The 27,673-nt window shown below is 44.7% G+C and overlaps 1 protein-coding gene across 1 annotated transcript in view; it reads left to right on the forward strand.

Moving 5' to 3' along the window:
• LOC118965336 (prolactin receptor-like) overlaps positions 1-24,984 on the forward strand; it is a 32,595-nt gene extending 7,611 nt beyond the window's left edge. The window contains exons 9-15 of the mRNA XM_036984390.1: positions 7,334-7,472; positions 15,179-15,348; positions 17,691-17,869; positions 18,678-18,831; positions 18,977-19,064; positions 19,322-19,391; positions 21,011-24,984. Coding sequence (XP_036840285.1) covers positions 7,334-7,472; positions 15,179-15,348; positions 17,691-17,869; positions 18,678-18,831; positions 18,977-19,064; positions 19,322-19,391; positions 21,011-21,736 — 1,526 coding nt within the window. The 3' untranslated portion in view covers positions 21,737-24,984. The remainder of the gene's footprint in view (positions 1-7,333; positions 7,473-15,178; positions 15,349-17,690; positions 17,870-18,677; positions 18,832-18,976; positions 19,065-19,321; positions 19,392-21,010) is intronic.
• The last annotated feature ends 2,689 nt before the right edge of the window (positions 24,985-27,673 follow it).

The following is a 27,673-nucleotide window of genomic DNA, read 5'->3' on the forward strand; positions in this document are numbered from 1 at the left end:
GTATATCGGACCTGCCTGGTGTGTTCCTTGTTCTTCATGATGCTCTCTGCGCTTTTAACGGACCTCTGAGACTATCACAGTGCAGGTGCATTTATACAGAGACTTGATTACACACAGGTGGATTGTATTTATCATCATTAGTCATTTAGGTCAACATTGGATCATTCAGAGATCCTCACTGAACTTCTGGAGAGAGTTTGCTGCACTGAAAGTAAAGGGGCTGAATAATTTTGCACGCCCAATTTTTCAGTTTTTGATTTGTTAAAAAAGTTTGAAATATCCAATAAATGGCGTTCCACTTCATGATTGTGTCCCACTTGTTGTTGATTCTTCACAAAAAAATACAGTTTTATATCTTTATGTTTGAAGCATGAAATGTGGCAAAAGGTCGCAAAGTTCAAGGGGGCCGAATACTTTCGCATGGCACTGTATGTACAGTAGCAGTCAAAAGTTTGGACACCCCTACTCATTCATTGTTTTTTCTTTATTTTGACTATTTCCTACATTGTAGAATAATAGTGACATCCTAACTATGAAATAACACATGGAACATGTAGTAACCAAAAAAGTGTTAAACAAATATATATATATTTTAGATTCTTCAAAGTAGCCACCCTTTGCCTTGATGACAGCTTTGCACACTCTTGGCATTCTGTCAACCAGCTTCATGAGGAATGCTTTTCCAACAGTCTTGAAGGAGTGGAATTTCTTTCCTTCTTAATGTGTTTGATCCAATCAGTTGTGTTGTGAGGGGTGGTATACAGAAGACAGCCCAATTTGGTAAAAGACCAAGTCCATATTATGGCAAGAACAGCTCAAATAAGCAAAGAAATGAAGGTCAGTCAATGTGGAAAGTTTCAAGAACCATAAAGTTCCCTTTTTTAAACCACGCAAGTCAGTTAAGAACAAATTCTTATTTACAATGACAGCCTAGCAGTGGGTTAATTGCCTTGTTCAGGGGTAGATCAACAGATTTTTTTTACCTCGTCAGCTCGGGGATTTGATCTAGCAACCATTTTGGTTACTGGCCCAATGCTCTAACCACTAGGCTACCTGCCACCCCAAGTGCAGTTGCAAAAAAACGCTGTCATGAAGACCGCCACAGGAAGACCCAGTTACCTCTGCTGCAGAGGATAAGTTCATTAGAGTTAACTGCACCTCAGATTGCAGACCAAATAAATACATCACAGATTTCAAGTAACAGACACATCTCAATATCAACTGATCAGAGGAGACAGGGTGAATCAGGCCTTTATGGTCGAATTGCTGCAAAGAAACCACTACTAAAGGACACCAATAAGAATAAGAGACTTGCTTGGGCCAAGAAACACGAGCAATGGACATTAGACCGGTGGAAATCTGTCCTTTGGTTCAAATTTAAGATTTTTGGTTCCAACCGCTGTATCTTTGTGAGACGCAAAGTAGGTGAACGGATGTTCTCTGTGTGTGTGATTCCTACCACGAAGCATGGAGGAGGAGGTGTGATGGTGTGGGGGTGCTTTGCTTTTGACTCTGTCAGTGATTTATTTAGAATTCAAGGCACACTTAACCAGCATGGATACAACAGCTTTCTGCAGCGATACACCATCCCATCTGATTTGCGCTTAGTGTTTTTCCAACAGGACAATGACCCAACACACCTCCATGCTAGGTAAGGGCCATCCTTCACCAAGAAGGAGAGCGATGGAGTGCTGCATCAGATGACCTGGCCTCCACAATCACCGGACCTCAACCCAATAGAGATAGTTTGGGATGAGTTGGACCACAGAGTGAAGTAAAAGGAGCCAACAAGTGCTCAGCGTATATGGGAACTCCTTCAAGCCTGTTGGAAAAGCATTCCTCATGAAGCTGGTTGAGAGAATGCCAAGAGTAAGCAAAGCTGTCATCAAGGCAATGGGTGGCTACTTTGAAGAATCTAAAATATATTTTGATTTGTTTAACACTTTTTTGGTTATTACATGATTCCACATGTGTTATTTCATAGTTTTGATGTCTTCACTATTATTCTACAATGTAGAAAATAGTAAAAATAAAGAAAAACCCCTGAATGAGTAGGTGTGTCCAAACTTTTGACTGGTACTGCATGTATGTATGTATGTATGTATGTATGTATGTATAAATTATGTATATGTTGTAGTTACAGTAAGTATGTTGATGGGTTGCCTATGGTATATGGTGTAGTTACAGTAAGTATTGTGGTGGGTTGCCTACGGTATATGTTGTAGTTACAGTAAGTGTTATGATGGGTTGCCTACGGTATATGATGTAGTTACAGTAAGTATTAAGGTGAGCTGACTGTATATGGTGTAGTTACAGTAAGTATTATGATGGGTTGCCTACGGTATATGTTGTAGTTACAGTAAGTGTTATGATGGGTTGCCTACGGTATATGGTGTAGTTACAGTAAGTGTTATGATGGGTTGCCTACGGTATATGGTGTAGTTACAGTAAGTGTTATGATGGGTTGCCTACGGTATATGGTGTAGTTACAGTAAGTGTTATGATGGGTTGCCTACGGTATATGGTGTAGTTACAGTAAGTATTATGATGGGTTGCCTACGGTATATGGTGTAGTTACAGTAAGTATGTTGTTGGGTTGCCTACGGTATATGGTGTAGTTACAGTAAGTGTTATGATGGGTTGCCTACGGTATATGTTGTAGTTACAGTAAGTATTATGATGGGTTGCCTACGGTATATGATGTAGTTACAGTAAGTATTAAGGTGGGCTGACTGTATATGGTGTAGTTACAGTAAGTATTATGATGGGTTGCCTACGGTATATGATGTAGTTACAGTAAGTGTTATGATGGGTTGCCTACGGTATATGATGTAGTTACAGTAAGTGTTATGATGGGTTGCCTACGGTATATGATGTAGTTACAGTAAGTATTAAGGTGGGCTGACTGTATATGGTGTAGTTACAGTAAGTATTATGATGGGTTGCCTACGGTATATGATGTAGTTACAGTAAGTATTAAGGTGGGCTGCCTACTGTATATGGTGTAGTTACAGTAAGTATGTTGATGGGTTGCCTACTGTATATGGTGTAGTTACAGTAAGTATTATGATGGGTTGCCTACTGCATATGTTGTAGTTACAGTAAGTATTATGATGGGTTGCCTACGGTATCTGGTGTAGTTACAGTAAGTGTTATGATGGGTTGCCTACGGTATCTGGTGTAGTTACAGTAAGTATGTTGATGGGTTGCCTACGGTATTTGGTGTAGTTACAGTAAGTGTTATGATGGGTTGCCTACGGTATATGGTGTAGTTACAGTAAGTATGTTGTTGGATTGCCTACGGTATATGGTGTAGTTACAGTAAGTATTATGATGGGTTGCCTACGGTATATGGTGTAGTTACAGTAAGTATGTTGATGGGTTGCCTACTGTATATGGTGTAGTTACAGTAAGTGTTATGATGGGTTGTCTACGGTATATGGTGTAGTTACAGTAAGTGTTATGATGGGTTGCCTACAGTATATGTTGCAACACTAATACTGAAGTCAGTGATGCTTATCTGGTGAACAGGTCACATGAACAAGGACCTTACTCTGACTGGACCCATCTAATTTGTCTCAGGTATTCTGTATCCTACTCAATTAAGCACTCACCATCTCTAACTAGTGTTATGACTACTGCACCTAATGGTGCTAATGCAGTGGAGGTAAGCTCTCACAGCACAGCCCCTCTATTACCACAGTCATAGCACTAATACAGTGGGGGTACAGTAAGCTAGTCGTTCATAGTCTAATATGTAGCGGAGGTAAGCTCTCAGCTGGTTGTTCATAGTCTAATATGTAGCGGAGGTAAGCTCTCAGCTGGTTGTTCATAGTCTAATATGTAGCGGAGGTAAGCTCTCAGCTGGTTGTTCATAGTCTAATATGTAGCGGAGGTAAGCTCTCAGCTGGTTGTTCATAGTCTAATACGTAGCGGAGGTAAGCTCTCAGCTGGTTGTTCATAGTCTAATATGTGGAGGAGGTAAGCTCTCAGCTGGTTGTTCATAGTCCAATACGTAGCGGAGGTTTGCTCTCAGCTGGTTGTTCATAGTCTAATATGTGGAGGAGGTAAGCTCTCAGCTGGTTGTTCATAGTCTAAATGTAGAGGAGGTAAGCTCTCAGCTGGTTGTTCATAGTCCAATATGTAGAGGAAGTAAGCTCTCAGCTGGTTGTTCATAGTCTAATACGTAGAGGAAGTAAGCTCTCAGCTGGTTGTTCATAGTCTAATACGTAGCGGAGGTAAGCTCTCAGCTGGTTGTTCATAGTCCAATATGTAGAGGAAGTAAGCTCTCAGCTGGTTGTTCATAGTCTAATACGTAGAGGAAGTAAGCTCTCAGCTGGTTGTTCATAGTCTAATACGTAGCGAAGGTAAGCTCTCAGCTGGTTGTCCATAGTCTAATACGTAGCGGAGGTAAGCTCTCAGCTGGTTGTTCATAGTCTAATATGTAGCGGAGGTAAGCTCTCAGCTGGTTGTTCATAGTCTAATATGTTGCGGAAGTAAGCTCTCAGCTGGTTGTTCATAGTCTAATATGTAGCAGAGGTAAGCTCTCAGCTGGTTGTTCACAGTCTAATACGTAACGGAGGTAAACTCTCAGCTGGTTGTTCATAGTCTAATACGTAGCCGAGGTAAGCTCTCAGCTGGTTGTTCATAGTCCAATACGTAGCGGAGGTAAGCTCTCAGCTGGTTGTTCATAGTCTTAATATGTAGTGGAGGTAAGCCCTCAGCTGGTTGTTCATAGTCTAATATGTAGTGGAGCTCTAAGCTGGTTGTTCATAGTCTAATATGTAGTGGAGCTCTCAGCTAGTTGAGGAGGTAAGCTCTCACAGCCCCGGTAGTGAACTAGCTGAACCATCAAACCACAGAAGGGAGTTGTTGCTGTCTGCTTTAGTGGTACTGACAGCTGAGTTGACGTAGGACTGTGTGTAGGATAGGTTGGTGCTGGAGGGAGAACCATGGCATTGAACCAACCCAGACAGGGTATAGTTGATACTGGAATGGGAAATACATGTCACAGTAAGGTGATTACTGCACTGCCCAGGAGGGAAGGAAGGGAGAAAATCCAGATCACATGAATGGTAGAAAACGTAGAGAGGAGGAACATCTTCAGAGGCATTGTCGTCCTTTTTCTAAATCTAGTTTCCTCTACTTCCTGTTTACTGATATCTGCAGCTGGGATTAGCCAGAGGGTAATGGATATTCACTACAGTAACAGTGTTAGTTGCACACACCCACATGTACACACACACACACATGCACACACACGTGCACACACACGTCACCTACAGACAGCTAGTTTCGCTCAGACAATGAGACCCCACCCACAAACACTGGCATATAGCGCTACTGTATTTTGACATCCTAGGAGGATGGTGGGAGAAGCTATAGGAGGATGGGCTCATTGTAATAGTCAAAGTGCCATGTATTCCATTGCAGCCATTACAATGAAAGGAACTGGAAAGAGGGATACATAGTCAGTTGTACAACTGAATGCATTCAACTGAAATGTGTCTTCCACATTTAATCCAACCTGACATCCACGTCATCAAAGAGCCCGTCCTCCTATCGCTCCTCCCACCAGTATATTGACCCTCTGGTTGACACACCAGTATGTATGTTGACTTGGTATATAGACCCTATTTTCATCTTGTTCGTTGTTGTCATGAATAACTCATTATGTGCCTCAAATTCATACTTATGTAAATAAGATATTTCAGTTTTTTATTTTTAATAAATTAGAAAAAACTCTAAAAAGCTGTTTTCAGGTTTGTAGTTATGGGATATTGTGTGTAGATTGATGAGGATTTTTAATGAATTAATTTTAGAATAAGGCTATAACGTAATAAAATGTGGAAAAGGGGAAGGGGTCTGAATACTTTCCCAAAGCACTGTATGTGTGCCTCAAACACTGCCAAGCGCCTATGAATAGGAAACTGCCAATGTCATATCTATCTAAAGTACAGCACAGTGTATGTACTGTTATATATGCCTGTCACATGTAGTCTATAAGGCCAGTTTCCAGAGTGGTCCTGTTTTCCTAGTAGGATTTGTGATTCTGAAAAAATCCATTGGCAAGGTTCTTTGCTTTTGTTTAATTTGCTGACTGACTGAGATTACTGGTCCATTAAGAAGTACAGTATGTAGTAATACTTCTCAGTGGACCAGTAATCTCAGTCAGTCATTAGACAATGGGTAGGTCAAGGCCTGTTCTCTCTAGTGACCTCACCTCATTATAAGTCTCTCAACAGATGTTACCTGGATGCACCTCCACAGCAGGGAGTGTGTGTGTGTGTATGTGTGTGTGTGTATATGTGTGCGTGTGCGTGTGTGTGTATTTGCGTGCATGTGCATTCGTGCGTGTGTGTGTGACACAAGTCAGTCTGTCACTGCCGTACTGCCTCAAAAACACTGTATTTCCTGACATGGGAAATACTGTACATAGAACATTAACTGTCAATTGAACAGTCTCATTCAAGACGGTCATGTTCATTAGCCTCATAAAACTTGTCATGGTTTAATAGCCTCATAAAACATATCATGGGTTAATCATTAAAGAAAAATGTACTGTCTATACAAGTATCCACGTCACTGTAAGTTACATAATGTGCTTCTTCAGGGAAATAAATGGATTTAAACAGTAACTGTTTGTTCCAGTCAGCCTGAGTGTCACTGTTGGAGATGTAATCCTTCTCACGAGGTCCTGCTGTTTGATTTGGGGTTCAGGTCAGTTTCCTACCAGCTGCTGCTCTCAACAAGAGTCGTAAGACCAACCTGTATATTAGCGTCAACTTGTTTTTGGTGCAACTAGACCCCCCCTTCAGTGTGTGTGCTATGCTTTACAACTGTTTGTTTTCAAACATATGAGATCTCTGTTTCCAGTTCAATGACATAAGAAGAAAATAAATTCACAAAACACTTGTGTTCAAACTTCCTTAGTTTGTATCACATGGGGTTGTTCCCGCATCGCCATCCAGACAAACTCACCTCACCCTTTGTGAGCTTCTATACTGGTTAACGGATTAACAGTTATTAGCGTTCACCCAAATGTCATAAACCTGGATTAACAGTTTTTTGCGTTAGTCCAAATGTCATGAACCTGGATTTGAGTTTCCTGAGAGGCCCGGTGAAATGTTAAGAGGCTGATGTTTTATAATATGGATTATTTTGATAGCTGAATGATTTTGGCATGTATTTCTTCATGTTTATAAATTGTTGATCTGTGAATTCACCAGAACAGTGCATAGAAAAATATATCAGTCTGTTAGAAAAAGCCGACAGTGAATGCAGATATCCGTAGAGACTGTTACAGTCATTAACCTCTCGTTTTATCCCCCAGGTGCTGTTGCCGTGACGACCCGGCCCCACATCTACTACTGCCGCTCGCCCAACATGGAGGTCTTCACCTGCTGGTGGCATCCCCTTGACAACAACTCCGAGAGTGACAACGTCACCTATAGCCTCACCTACTCCTTAGAGTACGTACTATTACTGTACAATGCATTTGTATTCAGACCCCTTGATCCACATTTTTTAAGTTACAGCCTTATTCTAAAATGGATGAAATAAAAATATGTCCTCCTCAATCTACACACAATACCCCATAATGACAAAGTGAAAACACAGCTATTTTCAGGTCTCTCCAGAGATGTTAGATCGGGTTCAGGTCCGGGATCTGGTGTCTTGTTGGAAGGTGAACCTTTGTCCCAGTTTGAGGTCCTGAGTGCTCTGGAGCAGGTTTTCATCAAGGATCTCTCTGTACTTTGCTCTGTTCATCTTTCCCTCGATCCTGACTAGTCTCCCTGTTCCTGCCCCTGAAAAACATCCCTGCCACCATCATTTATTTGTATTTTTATTTCACCTTTATTTAACCAGGTAGGCTAGTTCAGAACACCTTTATTTAACCAGGTAGGCAAGTTGAGAACACCTTTATTTAACCAGGTAGGCAAGTTGAGAACACCTTTATTTAACCAGGTAGGCAAGTTGAGAACAAGTTCTCATTTACAATTGCGACCTGGCCAAGATAAAGCAAAGCAGTTCGACAGATACAACGACACAGAGTTACACATGGAGTAAAACAAACATACAGTCAATAATACAGTATAAACATGTCTATATACGATGTGAGAAGGGAGGTAAAGGCAAAAAAAGGCCATGGTGGCAAAGTAAATACAATATAGCAAGTAAAACACTGGAATGGTAGATTTGCAATGGAAGAATGTGCAAAGTAGAAATAAAAATAATGGGGTGCAAAGGAGCAAAATAAATAAATAAATTAAATACAGTAGGGAAAGAGGTAGTTGTTTGGGCTAAATTATAGGTGGGCTATGTACAGGTGCAGCAATCTGTGAGCTGCTCTGACAGTTGGTGCTTAAAGCTAGTGAGGGAGATAAGTGTTTCCAGTTTCAGAGATTTTTGTAGTTCGTTCCAGTCATTGGCAGCAGAGAACTGGAAGGAGAAGCGGCCAAAGAAAGAATTGGTTTTGGGGGTGACTAGAGAGATATACCTGCTGGAGCGTGTGTTACAGGTGGGAGATGCTATGGTGACCAGCGAGCTGAGATAAGGGGGGACTTTACCTAGCAGGGTCTTGTAGATGACATGGAGCCAGTGGGTTTGGCAACGAGTATGAAGCGAGGGCCAGCCAACGAGAGCGTACAGGTCGCAATGGTGGGTAGTATATGGGGCTTTGGTGACAAAACGGATGGCACTGTGATAGACTGCATCCAATTTGTTGAGTAGGGTATTGGAGGCTATTTTGTAAATGACATCGCCAAAGTCGAGGATTGGTAGGATGGTCAGTTTTACGAGGGTATGTTTGGCAGCATGAGTGAAGGATGCTTTGTTGCAAAAGCCAATTCTAGATTTAACTTTGGATTGGAGATGTTTGATATGGGTCTGGAAGGAGACTTTACAGTCTAACCAGATCATGCTTCACCGTAGGAGTGGTGCCAGGTTTCCTCCAGACGTGATGCTTGGCATTCAGGCCAAAGAGTTCAATCTTGGTTTCATCAGACCAGAGAATCTTGTTTCTCATGGTCTGAGAGTCCTTTAGGTTCCTTTTGGCAAAATCCAAGCGGGCTGTCATGTGCCTTTTACTGTGGAAAGACTTCCGTCTGGCCACTCTACCATAAAGGCCTGATTTCTGGAGTGCTGCAGAGATGGTTGTCCTTCTGGAAGGTTCTCCCATCTCCACAGAGGAACTCTGGAGCTCTTTCAGAGTAACCATTGTGTTCTTGGTCACCTCCCAGACCAAGGCCCTTCTCCCACGATTGCTCAGTTTGGCTGGGCGGCCAGCTCTAGGAAAAGTCTTTGTGGTTCCATACTTCTTCCATTTCAGAACGATGGAGGCCACTGTGTTCTTGGGGACCTTTGTAACGGTTTTCTTTATGAGAAGGAGAGTCGGACCAAAATGCAGCGTGTAGATTGCGATCCATGTTTTAATGAGCAAACATAAAACACGAATCAGTACAAACACTACAAAATAAAGAACGTGATGAACGTAACGAAAACCTAAACAGCCCTATCTGGTGAAAACACATAGACAGGAACAATCACCCACAAACACACAGTGAAACCCAGGCTACCTAAATATGGTTCCCAATCAGAGACAATGACGAACACCTGCCTCTGACTGAGAACCATATCAGGCTGAACATAGAAATAGACAAACAAGACATGAAACATAGAATGCCCACTCAGATCACACCCTGACCAATCAAAACATAGAAAATACAAAGTAAACTATGGTCAGGGCGTGACAGTACCCCCCCCCCAAGGTGCGGACTCCGGCCGCAAAACCTGAACCTATAGGGGAGGGTCTGGGTGGGCATCTGTCCGCGGTGGCGGCTCTGGCGCTGGACGTGGACCCCACTCCATGACAGTTTTAATCCCCCTCCTAAACGTCCCTAAATAGGTTACCCACCACAATGATAACATGGGACAGAGGGACAGCTCGGGACAGAGGTAACTCGGGACAGATGGGTAGCTCAGCACTAAGAGGAAGCTCAGCACTGAGAAGAAGCTCAGCACTGAGAAGAAGCCCAGGCAGGTAGTAGAAACTACCAGAACCTGGCTGGCTGGCGGTTTCAGCAGATCCTGGTCGACTAGCAGATCTGGAAGAATCTGGTCGACTGGCGGATCTGGGAGAATCTGGTCGACTGGCGGATCTGGGAGAATCTGGTCGACTGGCGGATCTGGGAGAATCTGGTCGACTGGCGGATCTGGGAGAATCTGGTCGACTGGCGGATCTGGGAGAATCTGGTCGACTGGCGGATCTGGGAGAATCTGGACGACTGGCGGATCTGGAAGAGTCTGGACGACTGGCGGATCTGGAAGAGTCTGGTCGACTGGCAGATCTGGAAGAGTCTGGTCGACTGGCAGATCTGGAAGAGTCTGGTCGACTGGCAGATCTGGAAGAGTCTGGTCGACTGGCAGATCTGGAAGAGTCTGGTCGACTGGCAGATCTGGAAGAGTCTGGTCGACTGGCAGATCTGGAAGAGTCTGGACGACTGGCAGATCTGGAAGAGTCTGGACGACTGGCAGATCTGGAAGAGTCTGGTCGACTGGCAGATCTGGAAGAGTCTGGTCGACTGGCAGATCTGGAAGAGTCTGGTCGACTGGCAGATCTGGAAGAGTCTGGTCGACTGGCAGATCTGGGAGAGTCTGGTCGACTGGCAGATCTGGGAGAGTCTGGTCGACTGGCAGCTCTGGCTGCTCCATGCTGACTGGCTGCTCCATGATGACTGGCAGCTCTGGCTGCTCCATGCTGACTGGCTGCTCCATGCTGACTGGCAGCTCTGGCTGCTCCATGCTGACTGGCTGCTCTGGCTGCTCCATGCTGACTGGCTGCTCCATGCTGACTGGCTGCTCCATGCTGACTGGCTGCTCCATGCTGACTGGCGGCCCTGGCTGCTCCATGCTGACTGGCGGCCCTGGCTGCTCCATGCTGACTGGCGACCCTGGCTGCTCCATGCTGACTGGCGGCCCTGGCTGCTCCATGCTGACTGGCGGCCCTGGCTGCTCCATGCTAACTGGCAGCTCTGGCGGCTCCTTGCAGACTGGCAGCTCTGGCGGCTCCTTGCAGACTGGCAGCTTTGGCGGAATCCTGCAGACAGGCAGCTCTGGCGGCTCCTTGCAGACTGGCAGCTCTATGCAGACTGGCAGCTCCTTGCAGACTGGCAGCTCCTTGCAGACTGGCAGCTCTATGCTAACTGGCAGCTCTATGCTAACTGGCAGCTCTATGCTAACTGGCAGCTCTATGCTAACTGGCAGCTCTATGCTAACTGGCAGCTCTATGCTAACTGGCAGCTCTATGCTAACTGGCAGTTCTGAACAGGCGGGAGACTCCGGCAACGCTGTAGAGGCGGAAAGCTCTGACAGCGCTAAACCGGCGGGAGACTCCAACAGCGCTGAAGAGGAGGAAGGCTCTGGCAGCGCTGAACAGGTGAGAGACTCCGACAGCGCTGGAGAGGAGGAAGGCTCCGACAGCGCTAAACAGGCGAGGCGCACTGTAGGCCTGATGCGTGGTGCTGGCACTGGTGGTACTGGGCCGAGGACACGCACAGGAAGCCTGGTGCGGGGAGCTGCTACCGGAGGGCTGGGGTGTGGAGGTGGTACTGGAAAAACCGGACCGTGCAGGCGCACTGGAGCTCTTGAGCACCGAGCCTGCCCAACCTTACCTGGTTGAATGCTCACGGTCGCCCTGCCAGTGCGGCGAGGTGGAATAGCCCGCACTGGACTATGCAGGCGAACCGGAGAAACCGAGCGCAAGGCTGGTGCCATGTAAACCGGCCCAAGGAGACGCACTGGGGACCAGCTGCGTAGAGCCGGCTTCATGGCATTAGGCTCGACGCTCATTCTAGCCCGGCCGACACGCGGAGCTGGAATATACCGCACCGGGCTATGCACCCGCACTGGAGACACCGTGCGCACCACTGCATAACACGGTGCCTGTCCGGTCTCTCTAGCCCCCCGGTAAGCACAGGGAGTCTGCCCAGGTCCCCTACCTGGCGTAGCCATACTCCCTGTTAGCCCCCCCCCAAGAAATTTTTGGGGCTGCCTCTCGGGCTTCCTTGCCAGCCGTGTTCCCTCATATCGCCGGCTCCTCTCTCCGGCTGCCTCTGCTCTCCTAAGTGCCTCCACCTGTTCCCATGGGAGGCGATCTCTTCCAGCCAGTATCTCCTCCCAAGTGTAACAGCCCTTGCCATCCAAAACGTCCTCCCATGTCCATTCCTCTTTACGCTGCTGCTGCTGCCTGTTGACACGCTGCTTGGTCCGTTGGTGGTGGGTGATTCTGTAACGGTTTTCTTTATGAGAAGGAGAGTCGGACCAAAATGCAGCGTGTAGATTGCGATCCATGTTTTAATGAGCAAACATAAAACACGAATCAGTACAAACACTACAAAATAAAGAACGTGATGAACGTAACGAAAACCTAAACAGCCCTATCTGGTGAAAACACATAGACAGGAACAATCACCCACAAACACACAGTGAAACCCAGGCTACCTAAATATGGTTCCCAATCAGAGACAATGACGAACACCTGCCTCTGACTGAGAACCATATCAGGCTGAACATAGAAATAGACAAACAAGACATGAAACATAGAATGCCCACTCAGATCACACCCTGACCAATCAAAACATAGAAAATACAAAGTAAACTATGGTCAGGGCGTGACAACCTTCAATGCTGCATAAATGTTTTGGTACCCTTCCCCAGATCTGTGCCTCGATGCAATCCTGTCTTGAAGCTCTACAGACAATTCCTTAGACATCATGGCTTTTGCTCTGACATGCACTGGCAACTGTGGGACCTTATAAAGACAGGTGTGTGTGCCTTTCAAAAAAAATGTATATATTCTACCTTTATTTAACTAGGCAAGTTAGTTAAGAACAAATTCTTATTTTCAATGACGGCCTAGGAACAGTGGGTTAACTGCCTATTCAGAATGACAGATTTGCACCTTGTCAGCACAGAGGTTGCAACCTTCCGGTTGCTTGCAACCTTCCGGTTACTAATCCAACGCTCTAACCACTAGGCTACCCTGCCGCCCCTAATCATGTCCAATCAATTGAATTTACCACAGGTGGACTCCAATCAAGTTGTAGAAACATTTCAAGGACGATCAATGGAAACAGGATGCACCTGAGCTCAATTTCGAGTCTCATAGCAAAGGGTCTGAATATTTATGTAAATAAGGTATTTCTGTTTTGTTTTTTATGAATGTGCAAAAATTTAAATAAACCACATATGTGATTATGGTGTATGGTGTGTAGATTGCTGAGTTTTTTATTTTATTTAATCAATTTTAGAACAAGGCTGTAACGTAACAAAATGTGGAAAAAGACAAGGGGTCTGAATACTTTCCGAAGGCACTGTATATACACACACCAGGAACAATATACTGTATATGTACACACCATGTACTGTATACTGTATATATACACAGTACACACATTGTACTCTCCTTGTTGCAGGATTGGTAGAGCATAAAATCATGCATTCATTAAAAAAACTCCTTGAATTACTCTAAGATTAATTTTTAATTTCAAGGCTTTTCCCCCCAATAAATGCAGGTATTTTCATTCCATCACATCGTGTAGGAACAATGTACCCTAAGAAACCGTCTTCATTCAAAGAAATGAGTTGAGTTGAATTGAATTGACCATATCATTCCTTTCTTGTTTGTCACAGAAAGGGGCCGAGGCGTGAGTGTCCAGACTATGTAACGGGCGGCCCCAACAGGTGCCAGGTTTCCTCCAGACGTGATGCTTGGCATTCAGGCCAAAGAGTTCAATCTTGGTTTCATCAGACCAGAGAATCTTGTTTCTCATGGTCTGAGAGTCCTTTAGGTTCCTTTTGGCAAAATCCAAGCGGGCTGTCATGTGCCTTTTACTGTGGAAAGACTTCCGTCTGGCCACTCTACCATAAAGGCCTGATTTCTGGAGTGCTGCAGAGATGGTTGTCCTTCTGGAAGGTTCTCCCATCTCCACAGAGGAACTCTGGAGCTCTTTCAGAGTAACCATTGTGTTCTTGGTCACCTCCCAGACCAAGGCCCTTCTCCCACGATTGCTCAGTTTGGCTGGGCGGCCAGCTCTAGGAAAAGTCTTTGTGGTTCCATACTTCTTCCATTTCAGAACGATGGAGGCCACTGTGTTCTTGGGGACCTTCAATGCTGCATAAATGTTTTGGTACCCTTCCCCAGATCTGTGCCTCGATGCAATCCTGTCTTGAAGCTCTACAGACAATTCCTTAGACATCATGGCTTTTGCTCTGACATGCACTGGCAACTGTGGGACCTTATAAAGACAGGTGTGTGTGCCTTTCAAAAAAAATGTATATATTCTACCTTTATTTAACTAGGCAAGTTAGTTAAGAACAAATTCTTATTTTCAATGACGGCCTAGGAACAGTGGGTTAACTGCCTATTCAGAATGACAGATTTGCACCTTGTCAGCACAGAGGTTGCAACCTTCCGGTTGCTTGCAACCTTCCGGTTACTAATCCAACGCTCTAACCACTAGGCTACCCTGCCGCCCCTAATCATGTCCAATCAATTGAATTTACCACAGGTGGACTCCAATCAAGTTGTAGAAACATTTCAAGGACGATCAATGGAAACAGGATGCACCTGAGCTCAATTTCGAGTCTCATAGCAAAGGGTCTGAATATTTATGTAAATAAGGTATTTCTGTTTTGTTTTTTATGAATGTGCAAAAATTTAAATAAACCACATATGTGATTATGGTGTATGGTGTGTAGATTGCTGAGTTTTTTATTTTATTTAATCAATTTTAGAACAAGGCTGTAACGTAACAAAATGTGGAAAAAGACAAGGGGTCTGAATACTTTCCGAAGGCACTGTATATACACACACCAGGAACAATATACTGTATATGTACACACCATGTACTGTATACTGTATATATACACAGTACACACATTGTACTCTCCTTGTTGCAGGATTGGTAGAGCATAAAATCATGCATTCATTAAAAAAACTCCTTGAATTACTCTAAGATTAATTTTTAATTTCAAGGCTTTTCCCCCCAATAAATGCAGGTATTTTCATTCCATCACATCGTGTAGGAACAATGTACCCTAAGAAACCGTCTTCATTCAAAGAAATTAGTTGAGTTGAATTGAATTGACCATATCATTCCTTTCTTGTTTGTCACAGAAAGGGGCCGAGGCGTGAGTGTCCAGACTATGTAACGGGCGGCCCCAACAGTTGTCACTTTGACAGCGGCCACACGTCAATCTGGACCATATACTGCATGAACGTGATGGCCAGGACCTCCCACGGAGTGTTCAGCTCCAAGGACCACTGTCTGGACGTGGCTGATATAGGTACAGCGAGATATAAATCACTGTCTGGGTGTGGCTGATGATATAGGTACAGGGTGATATAGTTCACTGTCTGGATGTGGCTGATATAGGTACAGGGTGATATAGACCACTGCCTAGATGTGGATGATATAGGAACAGGGTGATATAGACCACTGCCTGGATGTGGATGATATAGGTACAGGGTGATATAGACCACTGTCTGGATGTGGCTGATATAGGTACAGGGTGATATAGACCACTGCCTGGATGTGGATGATATAGGAACAGGGTGATATAGACCACTGTCTGGATGTGGATGATATAGGAACAGGGGGATATAGACTACTGTCTGGATGTGGCTGATATAGGTACAGGGTGATATAGACCACTGCCTGGATGTGGATGATATAGGAACAGGGTGATATAGACCACTGTCTGGATGTGGATGATATAGGAACAGGGGGATATAGACCACTGTCTGGACGTGGCTGATATAGGTACAGGGTGATATAGACCACTGTCTGGATGTGGATGATATAGGAACAGGGTGATATAGACCACTGTCTGGATGTGGATGATATAGGAACAGGGGGATATAGACCACGGTCAAACTTGGTCAAAATTGGGTAGTACATCATCAGTTCCTCTTGTCATGTCAGTCATTACATAACTTAGAGAGCTATTTATAACTTGTCAGAAATGTCCAGCTCAACTAGCCCATGTCAGATAAAGTGTATTTATATATGTTTTTTAGCCCATAGATATTGTTGGACGTTTTTAGTCACTCAAATATAACATGTATACACATTGGACATGGCAAAATGAATAGAATTGCAATAAAATTAGCTTTAAAACTGATAAATGTTATTTTCACCCCATGACAAAATGTGTAGAATTACAGAAACCTGCTAAACTAAGGGTGTGAACAGTTTGTGTCATGAACAGAGCTTGTGCCCATAGAAATAGACATGGCGCATGTGTGGGGGGGCGCAGGCTGTTCCCCAATGCGGGAATGGGGGCCCCAAGTGGAAAAGTTTGGGAACCCCTGATATAGACCACCTGGGGGCTCCACTCAGTCTGGAACGGCATCCTGCTCCCGAGATCTAAAACCATCTGGCTAGCGATTTCTCTTACCCCCCCCCCCCCCCAAAAAAAACCCTGTAAAATCAGCAACAATTCATCTAAAATTGAGTTTCATTTAGGAAATCTGTTCCCAAGTATTCACACAAATGTGAATAAAAAGAGAAATACGTGATGTTGTCTCAATGTAATCAAGGTATGAAATTATTATTACTGTTATTTTCAAATACAATCTCTTTTGGGGCATAGTTGTGGTCAATTTGCAGTGTACAAATTATTATCATTATTTTCCAGCCCCCCAACCATTAGCTCCAACAAAAGTCGTCCCACAGCTGAATCTAGTTGCCTTTCTAGTTGCTCTAGATAGTGTGCTACTTTTGACCAGAACCTAAGGGGAATAGGGTGCTATTTCAGTACACTGTAGTATATGGAATAGGGTGCTATTTCAGTACACTATAGTAAATGGAATAGGGTGCTATTTCGGCTCAACCTATGACTGTTGTGTTAACCCACTGTTGTGTCTGATATTTGTGATGTCTCTTCCTGTGTGTCTGGCGTCGGCCACGCCTCCTCTCCCTGTGTGTGTGACGTCAGCTCTTCCTCATTTCAATTCAGTCCAATGGGAGTTAGTCCCCTCCCAGCAGGGCACATCTGATCCCATCAGAGACATTCTGTTCCCCTTACTTCTCCATCAGTGAGTGCACTCCCAAAGCCGATGGAAAGAGCACCCTGATTTGTGTGTGTGTGTTTGTGTACACGTGCATGTGCATGTGAATGTTCAATACTGTATGCGCATTGCAAACAGTCACCACTCATGTCTACATTGTGCTTCCGTATGCACAGAGAATAGTAACGCATGTGAAGGAAAATAGAAGGGTTCCTCTCCAGGCTCTTGGCTTTTTCTCACGGTAACAATAGAGATGTGTCATTCAGAACCTATTCAACTTCCCCTTCTTACTCTGATACCCCTTCCAACTGGCCTTTCTCCATGTTCATTATAAAAGATAACCCCATTCACGTACCATTACCTCAGCATGTTGCTTGTTGTCTCCTCTGTTGTCCCTCCACATCCTGTTTGCTGTTCATTGTGTATTCTCCCCTCCCCCTGACTGCCAGCCTAGGCCTTTTCCTTTCACCTTACGTTCTAGCTCTTCTTTGCTCCCTGTGAAGCATACAACCATAACAAGCCCACGCCATGCAGTTTTCTTGGCTTCACTTCTTCCCTCTCTGTCCATGTCCTAACGCTCTCTCTGCTGTCTGTCTGTCTGTCTGTCTGTCTGCAGTGGAGACAGAGGCTCCGGTTAACTTGACCTACACCCTGTTGAACGAGACGGAGGAGGAAGCTGGCCGCACCGCCATGGTGTCCTGGGTTTACCCCAATCCCTCCCACATCCAGTACGGTTGGATCACCCTGGTCTTCGAGCTGCAGTACCGACGCATCGCCGAGCCCAACAACTGGAAGGTAGAGAGAGAGAGAAAGAGAGAGAGAGAGAGAGAGCGAGAGAGAGAGAGGGAGAGAGAGAGAGAGAGGGAGAGAGATAGAGAGAGAGTGAGAGAGAGAGCGAGAGAGAGAGAGAGCGCGTGAGAGAAAGAGGGAGAGTGGGAAAGAGAGAGGGGGAAATAGAGAGGGGGAGGGGGAAAGATAGGTAGAAAGAGAGAGGGGGAGAGAGAGGGAGGGGTGTAGTTGCAGTGTTTATCAACACCATTTGAGGGTGTTAAGCGTGTGACGTGGGAAGCATGTCATGTCCATGATTGATTCTTTAAGAGCAAGATGTGCTTATTTCACAGTTAAACCGGGAGTTTGTCTGTTACCCACGTTACGACCGATGATCCTGCCTCTTTGTCAGATGAGAGAAGAGAAAGAACAGAAACAAACAGAAATGCAGGTTTAGTTGGTTTAGTCTGAATGAACGGTGAAGGATCTTTTTTAAACAGTATATATTATATATTAACAGTATATATTATATATTAACAGTATATATTATTTCAACAGTATCAGATATAAACTGTCACTTTAACCAGTTTCATACTACTCTATCACCTTCTGTCACCTCTATCACGTGTAGCTCAGTTGGTAGAGCATGGCGCTTGCAACGCCAGGGTTGTGGGTTTGATTCCCATGGGGGACCAGTATGAAAAATGTATGAAAAATGTATGAAAAAGTATGCACTCACTACTGTAAATTGCTCTGGATAAGAGCATCTACTAAATGATGTATGTGTACTGTAACTGCTACTGACAGCTCACTATCGCCCCCTGTGTGTCTGCAGGTGAAGGGCTTGCTGAGAGAGCCTTGGCTGGAGCTGCTGGATCTGCCGGTAGGAGAGTACATTGTCAGGGTGAGATGCCGTTCCCGCAACAACGGTCTCTGGAGCAAGTGGAGCACCCCTGTCCTACTCTGTGTCCCAGTCAAATCTACCCCCGGTAGGGACTCTTAACTGTCTGATGATTCAGTTACTGTCTGCACCTACCCACAGTCAACTCCTAATCTGAAGCACTGTTGTATGACCCATATTACTGTGTTGGCATACGGAATGATCTAGACGTGTGCTGTCTTTGTCCCTTACAGATAAGCTGCTGGCTCTGCTTTTGGTGACCGGTGTTGGGGTCATGTTGTTGCTAGTCATCGGCTTTGGAATCATCCTACAGGGCAAGAGGTAGGGAAGCACACACACACACGTAAACAACTATATAAACATCAAATACATGTTTGATTTCTTTCAAATACTTAAGACACAGCGTTTTATTCTTTACATAAAGGACAGGTTTAGAGATAAATGTGTGCAGGAGTGATCTTGTATTGATATATAAACCCTTCTATATTACAGACACATGCTGTATAGGCTGTAATATCATGAAATATAAATGTAGAAAGTGTATTGATGGTTCTCTCTGATCCCTGTCTTTGGTGTAGGATAAAAACATTCCTTCTGCCTCCAATTCCCAAACCACGCATCAGAGGCATCAATCCCCTGCTTCTGAAGGTAAATACACACACACACATACTCATGCACACACACACACACACACACGCACACACACACACCAACCTGATGACTTATAACTCATTGTCAAGCTTCACTGAGTCATTTGTTTTTCTATTTTTTTCTATCCATCAATCCCCTTCCTATCTTCTCTAAGCCCTCCCCTTCCTACCTTCTTTATCCCCTCCCCTTCCTATCTTCTCTATCCACTCCTTCTCTATCCCCTATTTTCTCTATCCCCTCCCCTTCCTATTTTCTCTAAGCCCTCCCCTTCCTATCTTCTTTATCCCCTCCCCTTCCTATCTTCTCTATCCACTCCTCTATCCCCTATCTTCTCTATCCCCTCCCCTTCCTATCTTCTCTAACCCCTCCCCTTCCTATCTTCTCTATCCACTCCTTCTCCATCCCTATCTTCTCTATCCCCTCCCCTTCCTATCTTCTCTATTCACTCCTTCTCTATCCCCTATCTTCTCTATCCCCTCCCCTTCCTATCTTCTCTATCCACTCCTTCTCTATCCCCTATCTTCTTTATCCCCTCTCCTTCCTATCTTCTCTATCCACTCCTCTATCCCCTATCTTCTCTATCCCCTCCCCTTCCTATCTTCTCTAACCCCTCCCCTTCCTATCTTCTCTATTCACTCCTTCTCCATCCCTATCTTCTCTATCCCCTCCCCTTCCTATCTTCTCTATCCACTCATTCTCTATCCCCTATCTTCTCTATCCCCTCCCCTTCCTATCTTCTCTATCCACTCCTTCTCTATCCCCTATCTTCTTTATCCCCTCTCCTTCTTATCTTCTCTATCCACTCCTCTATCCCCTATCTTCTCTATCCCCTCCCCTTCCTATCTTCTCTATCCACTCCTTCTCTATCCCCTATCTTCTTTATCCCCTCTCCTTCCTATCTTCTCTATCCACTCCTCTATCCCCTATCTTCTCTATCCCCTCCCCTTCCTATCTTCTCTAACCCCTCCCCTTCCTATCTTCTCTATCCACTCCTTCTCCATCCCTATCTTCTCTATCCCCTCCCCATCTTCTCTATCCCCTATCTTCTCTATCCCCAACCCTTCCTATCTTCTCTATCCACTCCTTCTCTATCACCTATCTTCACTAACCCCTCCCCTTCCTATCTTCTCTATCCCATCCCCTTCCTATCTTCTCTAACCCCTCCCCTTCCTATCTTCTCTAACCCCTCCCCTTCCTATCTTCTCTAACCCCTCCCCTTCCAATCTTCTCTGTCCCCTTCCTATCTTCTCTATCCCCTCCCCTTCCTATCTTCTCTATCCCATCCCCTTCCTATCTTCTCTATCCCCTCCCCTTCCTATCTTCTCTAACCCCTCCCCTTCCTATCTTCTCTAACCCCTCCCCTTCCTATCTTCTCTAACCCCTCCCCTTCCAATCTTCTCTGTCCCCTTCCTATCTTCTCTAATCCCTCCCCGTCCTATCTTCTCTATCCCCTCCCCTTCCTATCTTCTCTAACCCCTACCCTTCCTATCTTCTCTATCCCCTCCCCTTCCTATCTTCTCTAACCCCTCCTCTTCCCATCTTCTCTATCCACTCACCTTCCTTTCTCCTTTTCTCCTCCCTCCTTCTCATCTTTCTCCTCCTTCCTTCTCTCTCAGAAAGGGGGCTTTGATGAGATCAACCGTCATTTCATCTCCTTCCATGGCTATAAGCCCCCAAGCTACAGCGAGGAGGATGTCTGGGACCCTGTCACCATGGACAGCAACCAATCTCTCCAGGCTCCCCCGGGGGCCCTAGCAGTCTGGAAGGAGGATTATGATATGGCCATCCACAGCCAACTACTGGTCCAGACAACCTCCAGCCACGCCCCTTATACACCAGTCCCCGCCTCTTACACCCCAGTCCCCGCCCCTTACTGCCAGGCTCCAATGGAAGCCTTCCCGACCGCGTGGGAATGGCCAAGAGCAAACCCCGACCAACCTGAGCTTCTGGTCTTCCCGGGCACTGACTACAGCATGATGGTGGATCCCACCCCCGTCCCGCCTACGGACCAGCAGGCCCCGCCCCCATCATCCACCCAGGACTTCTACACGTGCGTGAACGTGCTGGGTGACAACGGACAAGTGCATCTGGTGCCATGCCTGCCCAACCACCTGAAACACAGCCCCTATGTACAGCTGGAGGAGGAGCTAGAGGAAGGAGGGCTGGAGAAGAGCAGCCAGTTAGATGACTACCTGGCTAAGAAGATGGAGGCAGTAGCCAACGGGAGTGCTCCGGGAGAGACAGTGGTAGAGACAGAGGTGGAGACAGAGAGTGTGGAGCAGAGTGAAGTGGCTGTGCCTTTACTGCCTGGAACCACAGGTACACAGGGCAACAGGGTGTGACCAGTTAGCACACACACACACACACACACACACACACACACACACACACACACACACACACACACACACACACACACACACACACACACACACACACAGCAACAGGAATTACTCCAGGCTAAAATGAGGATGTTAACTCATGGATGGACCTTTGAATATACTTACTTAATATACTAACATAATGATGTGTTTTTGTGAGTGCACCGGCCTGGGACATGAGTCCTCTGTGTCTATCCCCCCCTCCCCCTTGCCTGCCAAATGACAGTGACACTGCTGGACAGACACTGCTGCCACCTCTATCCACTGCTGATATGGCAGGGACCATGTTCTGACTACATTCTCTCTGCGGGGAATCAGAGATGCAGCATTTGACTGTGAGGTTTTCTTTCAGAGCAGAACCGAGGTCGGGATACAAGATGGATTCCTTTTGACGCAGAAAATCTGACAAGATGAAAAAAAAAAACATAAACTTGCAAAGTGAATTGAACAATAACAATAGATTCTCTGTAGAACTACAACTGTTGTTGTGTGGACTGAGTCACTGAAAGGTCAATATACTCACCTGTTCTTCGGTCCAATCTTGTTAGATAATAATGCCTGCGAACTCTCTTGTTGTTGGATGTAGAATTAATGACCAACCACTCTGTGAAAGACGCTTCGATTTTTAACAGTCAGGTTTTAGGGCTCTGTGAACTCATTTAATTGGATTTAGGTGAAAAGTTTGACGAATGCAAGAATAGCAGTTGTACTTCACTGAGACCAGTCATAGCCGTTCTGAGGCCCTGGCAGAAGTTAGCCTGCATTTAGAGAACAGTGGAGCACACCAAAGATCTGAACACCCAGACCAAGAGAGCAGTACACTTCTTCAAATATAAATGTATTTTTAGAGAGAAATGATTGTAATTATTAGAATGAATGAATTACAGAGGAAATACGTTAATATATCAAATGCACTATTGACGAGAAATATAACGAGGCAATGTTATAATAATAATAATGATAACAGTAAAGTACACTTAGAAAGTGAACTGTCTGGGTTCAATCTATGAACTAAATCCCAGATTTAACTGTATGCTTCATACTCAGGAACACAACCAAGCATACAGTAGGAAGTCAACCCAGTAAAGGTGCAGTCTACTTTCAGTCCCGTGTGACGGCACAACCAAGCATACACTCAAAACTTGTTTTCCTTTTCTTGAATTTTTGGTCAGAAATGAAACTACAGATTGCACTGTATTCAAAACAAGTGATGGTCATTTTTGGTAAAATTTATAATTTTCGGTCTGTAAAACAGCCTTCACTATGCAGTGCTACATGTGCTCTGACTATTAACTACATGCTGGATTTGAAAGCACTTATTTACCAGAACATAACACATGCAGCTCGCTCAGGGGAGAAGAGAGAGGGGGCTAAAGAAAAGAGCACTGTGATCATTTGATTGATTTTTACATAGAAAATGAGGCGACCAGACGAGTAGGGAGAAAACACATCTTCTGAAGTGGACAAACAATGGTTAAAGCGTCTAATGTTATGTACAGGAACAAGACATTTTCACCACACCCACATACTTGAGTAGATGTGTTTTTCACAGTGATTTCTTCATAAAATCTTTGACAAGCTTTCCTGGTGAATAGGAGGGCATGTGTGCTATTTAGACAATGGAGGCTTTTATAATGACAAAAGTAAGACGCTCCCAGATGCTAGGAAGATAACCTTGAAGGTGTGTGGATGGCAGTCTAATATTTTCAGAGGATTTTTACACTAAATATATGCATTGTTTTCTGAAAGAAACATGGAGAAACAAATAATATGCATCACCTGTGAAATAAACCACTCTCAGAGCATTTGAAATGTCGGGGTACAGTTTAATAACATCGGAAGCAGTTCATTAGCCATTTAACACACTGGATAACAATGATAACACACACAGTACGATATGATGCAACGAGTAGCTTAAAAACTTTGTACTAAAACACTGTGTTCCTATTACACTGGCCCTGTGGATGGATCTTGGTTAGTCTATTACACTGGCCCTGTGGATGGACCTTGGTTAGTCTGTTACACTGGCCCTGTGGATGGACCTTGGTTAGTCTGAAACAATGGCCCTGTGGATGGACCTTGGTTAGTCTGACACACTGGCCCTATGGATGGACCTTGGTTAGTCTGAAACACTGGCCCTGTGGATGGACCTTGGTTAGTCTGTTACACTGGCCCTGTGGATGGACCTTGGTTAGTCTGAAACACTGGCCCTGTGGATGGACCTTGGTTAGTCTGTTACACTGGCCCTGTGGATGGACCTTGGTTAGTCTGTTACACTGGCCCTGTGGATGGACCTTGGTTAGTCTGAAACACTGGCCCTGTGTATGGACCTTGGCTAGTCTGAAACACTGGCCCTGTGGATGGACCTTGGTTAGTCTGTTACACTGGCCCTGTGGATGGACCTTGGTTAGTCTGAAACACTGGCCCTGTGGATGGACCTTGGTTAGTCTGAAACACTGGCCCTGTGGATGGACCTTGGTTAGTCTGAAACACTGGCCCTGTGGATGGACCTTGGTTAGTCTGAAACACTGGCCCTGTGAATGGACCTTGGTCAGTCTGTTTTACGTGTTGGTAAATATTTAAGGTTTAAATTATGTTTTTAATGTCTCTCTCTTGGTTTTTCTCGCTCCCCCCCTCTCTATGAAGTCAGGTGGTTTCTCTACCATCAGTAGTCCTGTACAGTGCTTTTCTCTGTGTTGTCATACTGTTCTGTTCACTGTTGTACTCTGCTGTGCCGCTTCAAGTTTGTGCCTTGACTTGACTGTGTGGAACTCTCCTGTCCTTATAAGTGCTCACACTGGTAGACTGAAATTATATATTTTTCTAACGCGATAGACGCGATAGACAGACACACACACACACACACACACACACACACACACACACACACACACACACACACATAGACACACACACACACACACACACACACACACACACACACACACACACACACACACACAGACACAGACACAGACACACACACAGACACACACACACACACACACACAGACACACGATAACACAGACAACAGCGGTATTTGTGAAGGCCATATAGGACACGTAGAAGCAGTCAGGTCAAATTGTTTCTGTTCTGTACATGGGATACGGTGGGGTGCGTGAGTTATGTTGTTTGTTTTGGAAGCTATGTCCCATGCTGCAAGATCTTTCCCATGCAGTGAATAAAGCCTACTGCTGACCTGTCTCCACTTCAGCCTCGTCCATTCTCCTGAACACTCTCACACACGGACACACCACTACCTCTGATCGACTCTGGCAGGAATTCCCTAGTAGCGAGTGTTGCACTTCACTGAAAGCTAAAATAACCATCATCTATCGCAGCTGGGATTCAAATATTTAAAGGGCAGATGCGATTCCACGTCATTATCCAATGAAAATGTCAGTGAAATGCCAACCTGTCGACAGAAAACTGTATGTGTGTCTGTGTCTCTCTCTGTATTTGTGTGTGTGTGCGTGTGTGTGTACTGTACTAGTCAAAAGTTTGGACACACCTACTCATTCAAGGGTGTTTCTTTATTTTTACTAATTTCTACATTGTAGAATAATAGACGTCAAAACTATGAAATAACACATATGGAATCATGTAGTAACCAAAAAAGTGTTAAACAAACCCAAATATATTTGAGATTCTACAAAGTAACCACCCTTTGCCTTGATGACAGCTTTGCACACTAGGCATTCTCTCAACCAGCTTCATGAGGTAGTCACCTGGAATGCATTTGGTCTCCGTGAGGTTGTGGCCCATCTGCGGTGGGCCTGGGATCCTTACTTGGGTATCTTCACAGATGGATCAAAGGATCCAGGCAGTGGGAGAGCAGGATTTGTTTCAGATATACTAGGGGAGGTGGCTGTCTGATGGAGTTTCAGTCTTCTCTGCTGAAATGCTAGCACTAGTGTGGACATTGGGATGGGTGGAAGAAGTGGGGCCTAAAAGAGTAATTTTGTGTTCAGACTCTGCTGCCAGCCTGGTTGCACTGAAAGAAGGGAAGTTAAAGGCACACCCACACCTGATAATAGATATGTTGATGGTTCTTCATAGGGTGAGGCAGAAAGGGTGTAAAGTACAGAACCAAAGTTTGGACTCACCTACACACCTCATTCCAGGGTTTTTCTCTATTTGTGCTATTTTCTACATTATAGAATAATAGTGAACACATCAAAACTATGAAATAACACATATGGAATCATGTAGTAACCAAAAAAGTGATAAACAAATCAAAATATTTGTTTTAGATTTTAGATTCTTCAAAGTAGCCACCCTTTGCCTTGATGACAGCTGTGCATACTAAACAAATAAAAATATATTTTAGATTCTTCAAAGTAGCCACCCTTTGCCTTGATGACAGCTTTTCACACTCTTGGCATTCTCTCAACCAGCTTCATGAGTTAGTCACCTGGAATGCATTTCAATTAACAGGTGTGCCTTGTTAAATTTCTTTCCTTCTTAAAGCATTTGAGCCAATCAGTTGTGTTGGGACAAGGTAGGGGTGGTATACAGAAGACAGCCCTATTTGGTAAAAGACCAAGTCCAAATTATGGCAAGAACAGCTCAAATAAGCAAAGAAAAATTATAGTCTATCATTACTTTAAGACATGAAGGTCAGTCAATACGGAAAATATCAAGTTCAGTGCAGTCGCAAAATACATCAAGTGCTATGATGAGGACTGCCACAGGAATGGAAGACCTGCTGCAGAGGATAGATTCCTTAGAGTTACCAGCCTCAGAAAATGCAGCCAGAGAAGACTGTGAATCAGGCCTTCATGGTCGAATTGCTGCAAAGAAACCACTACTAAAGGACACCAAAAGGTGAAGAGACTTGCTTGGGCTAAGAAACACGAGCAATGGACATTAGACCGGTGGAAATTTGACATTTGGTCTGATGAATCCAAATTTGAGATTTTTGGTTCCAACCGCTGTCTTTGTGAGATGCAGAGTACACGTGTGGTTCTCACCGTAAAGCATGGTGAAGGAGGTGTGATGGTGTGGGGGTGCTTTGCAAGTGACACTGTCTGTGATTTATTTAGAATTCAAGGCACACTTAACCAGCATGGCTACCACAGCATTCTGCAGCGATATGCCATCCCATCTGGTTTGCGCTTACTGAGACTATAAGTTGTTTTTCAACAGGACAATAACCCAAACACACCTCCAGGCTGTGTAAAAGCTATTTGACCAAGACGGAGAGTGATGGAGTGCTGCATCAGATGACCTGGCCTCCACAATCACCCGACCACAACCCAATTGAGATGGTGTGAGATGAGTTGGACCGCAGAGTGAGGGACAAGCAGCCAACAAGTGCTCAGCATATGTGGGAACTCCTTCAAGACTGTTGGAAAAGGGGGTTCCGGTGACACAACTTAGGAATGGCTGCCTAGTTTTTCACACTGTTGGGTATTACCACCCCCCCCCCCACCCCCCCTAAATTCAAGTACTTACTCTGAGCATTGTAATAACTTACGCAAAATGAAAAGGGGAAAATAGGAAAAGGTCGCGGAGCTACAGCAACAGCCCGTAACAAGACAGCAGAAGATATAATCGTTGATGAACCCGAGATGGCTAATGCCAGCGCAAATAAGATAGCAGCAGCAAAATAACCCTCATTTCGTGAGGTGATAAAGGAGGAATTGCGCGAGGCGCTCACAGGCTTACGAGAGGAACTTCGAGAAGATGTAAGAAAATAACTAAATGAGTTCAAGAAGGACATTAACCAGAAACTTGGAGAAAACAAAGAAGAACTTCACAGCATATCTACAAGAATGGGTGTTAGGAATTGTATGAATAATGACTAAACAATATCCCCATTTTAAATAGAACTGTAACTAAGTAAACTTATACTCTGTTTTATTATATCTGATTAACAATATGAATTCTTAAGT

Source organism: Oncorhynchus mykiss, chromosome 7 (assembly GCF_013265735.2).
Source record: "Oncorhynchus mykiss isolate Arlee chromosome 7, USDA_OmykA_1.1, whole genome shotgun sequence".
Lineage (NCBI taxonomy): Eukaryota > Metazoa > Chordata > Actinopteri > Salmoniformes > Salmonidae > Oncorhynchus > Oncorhynchus mykiss.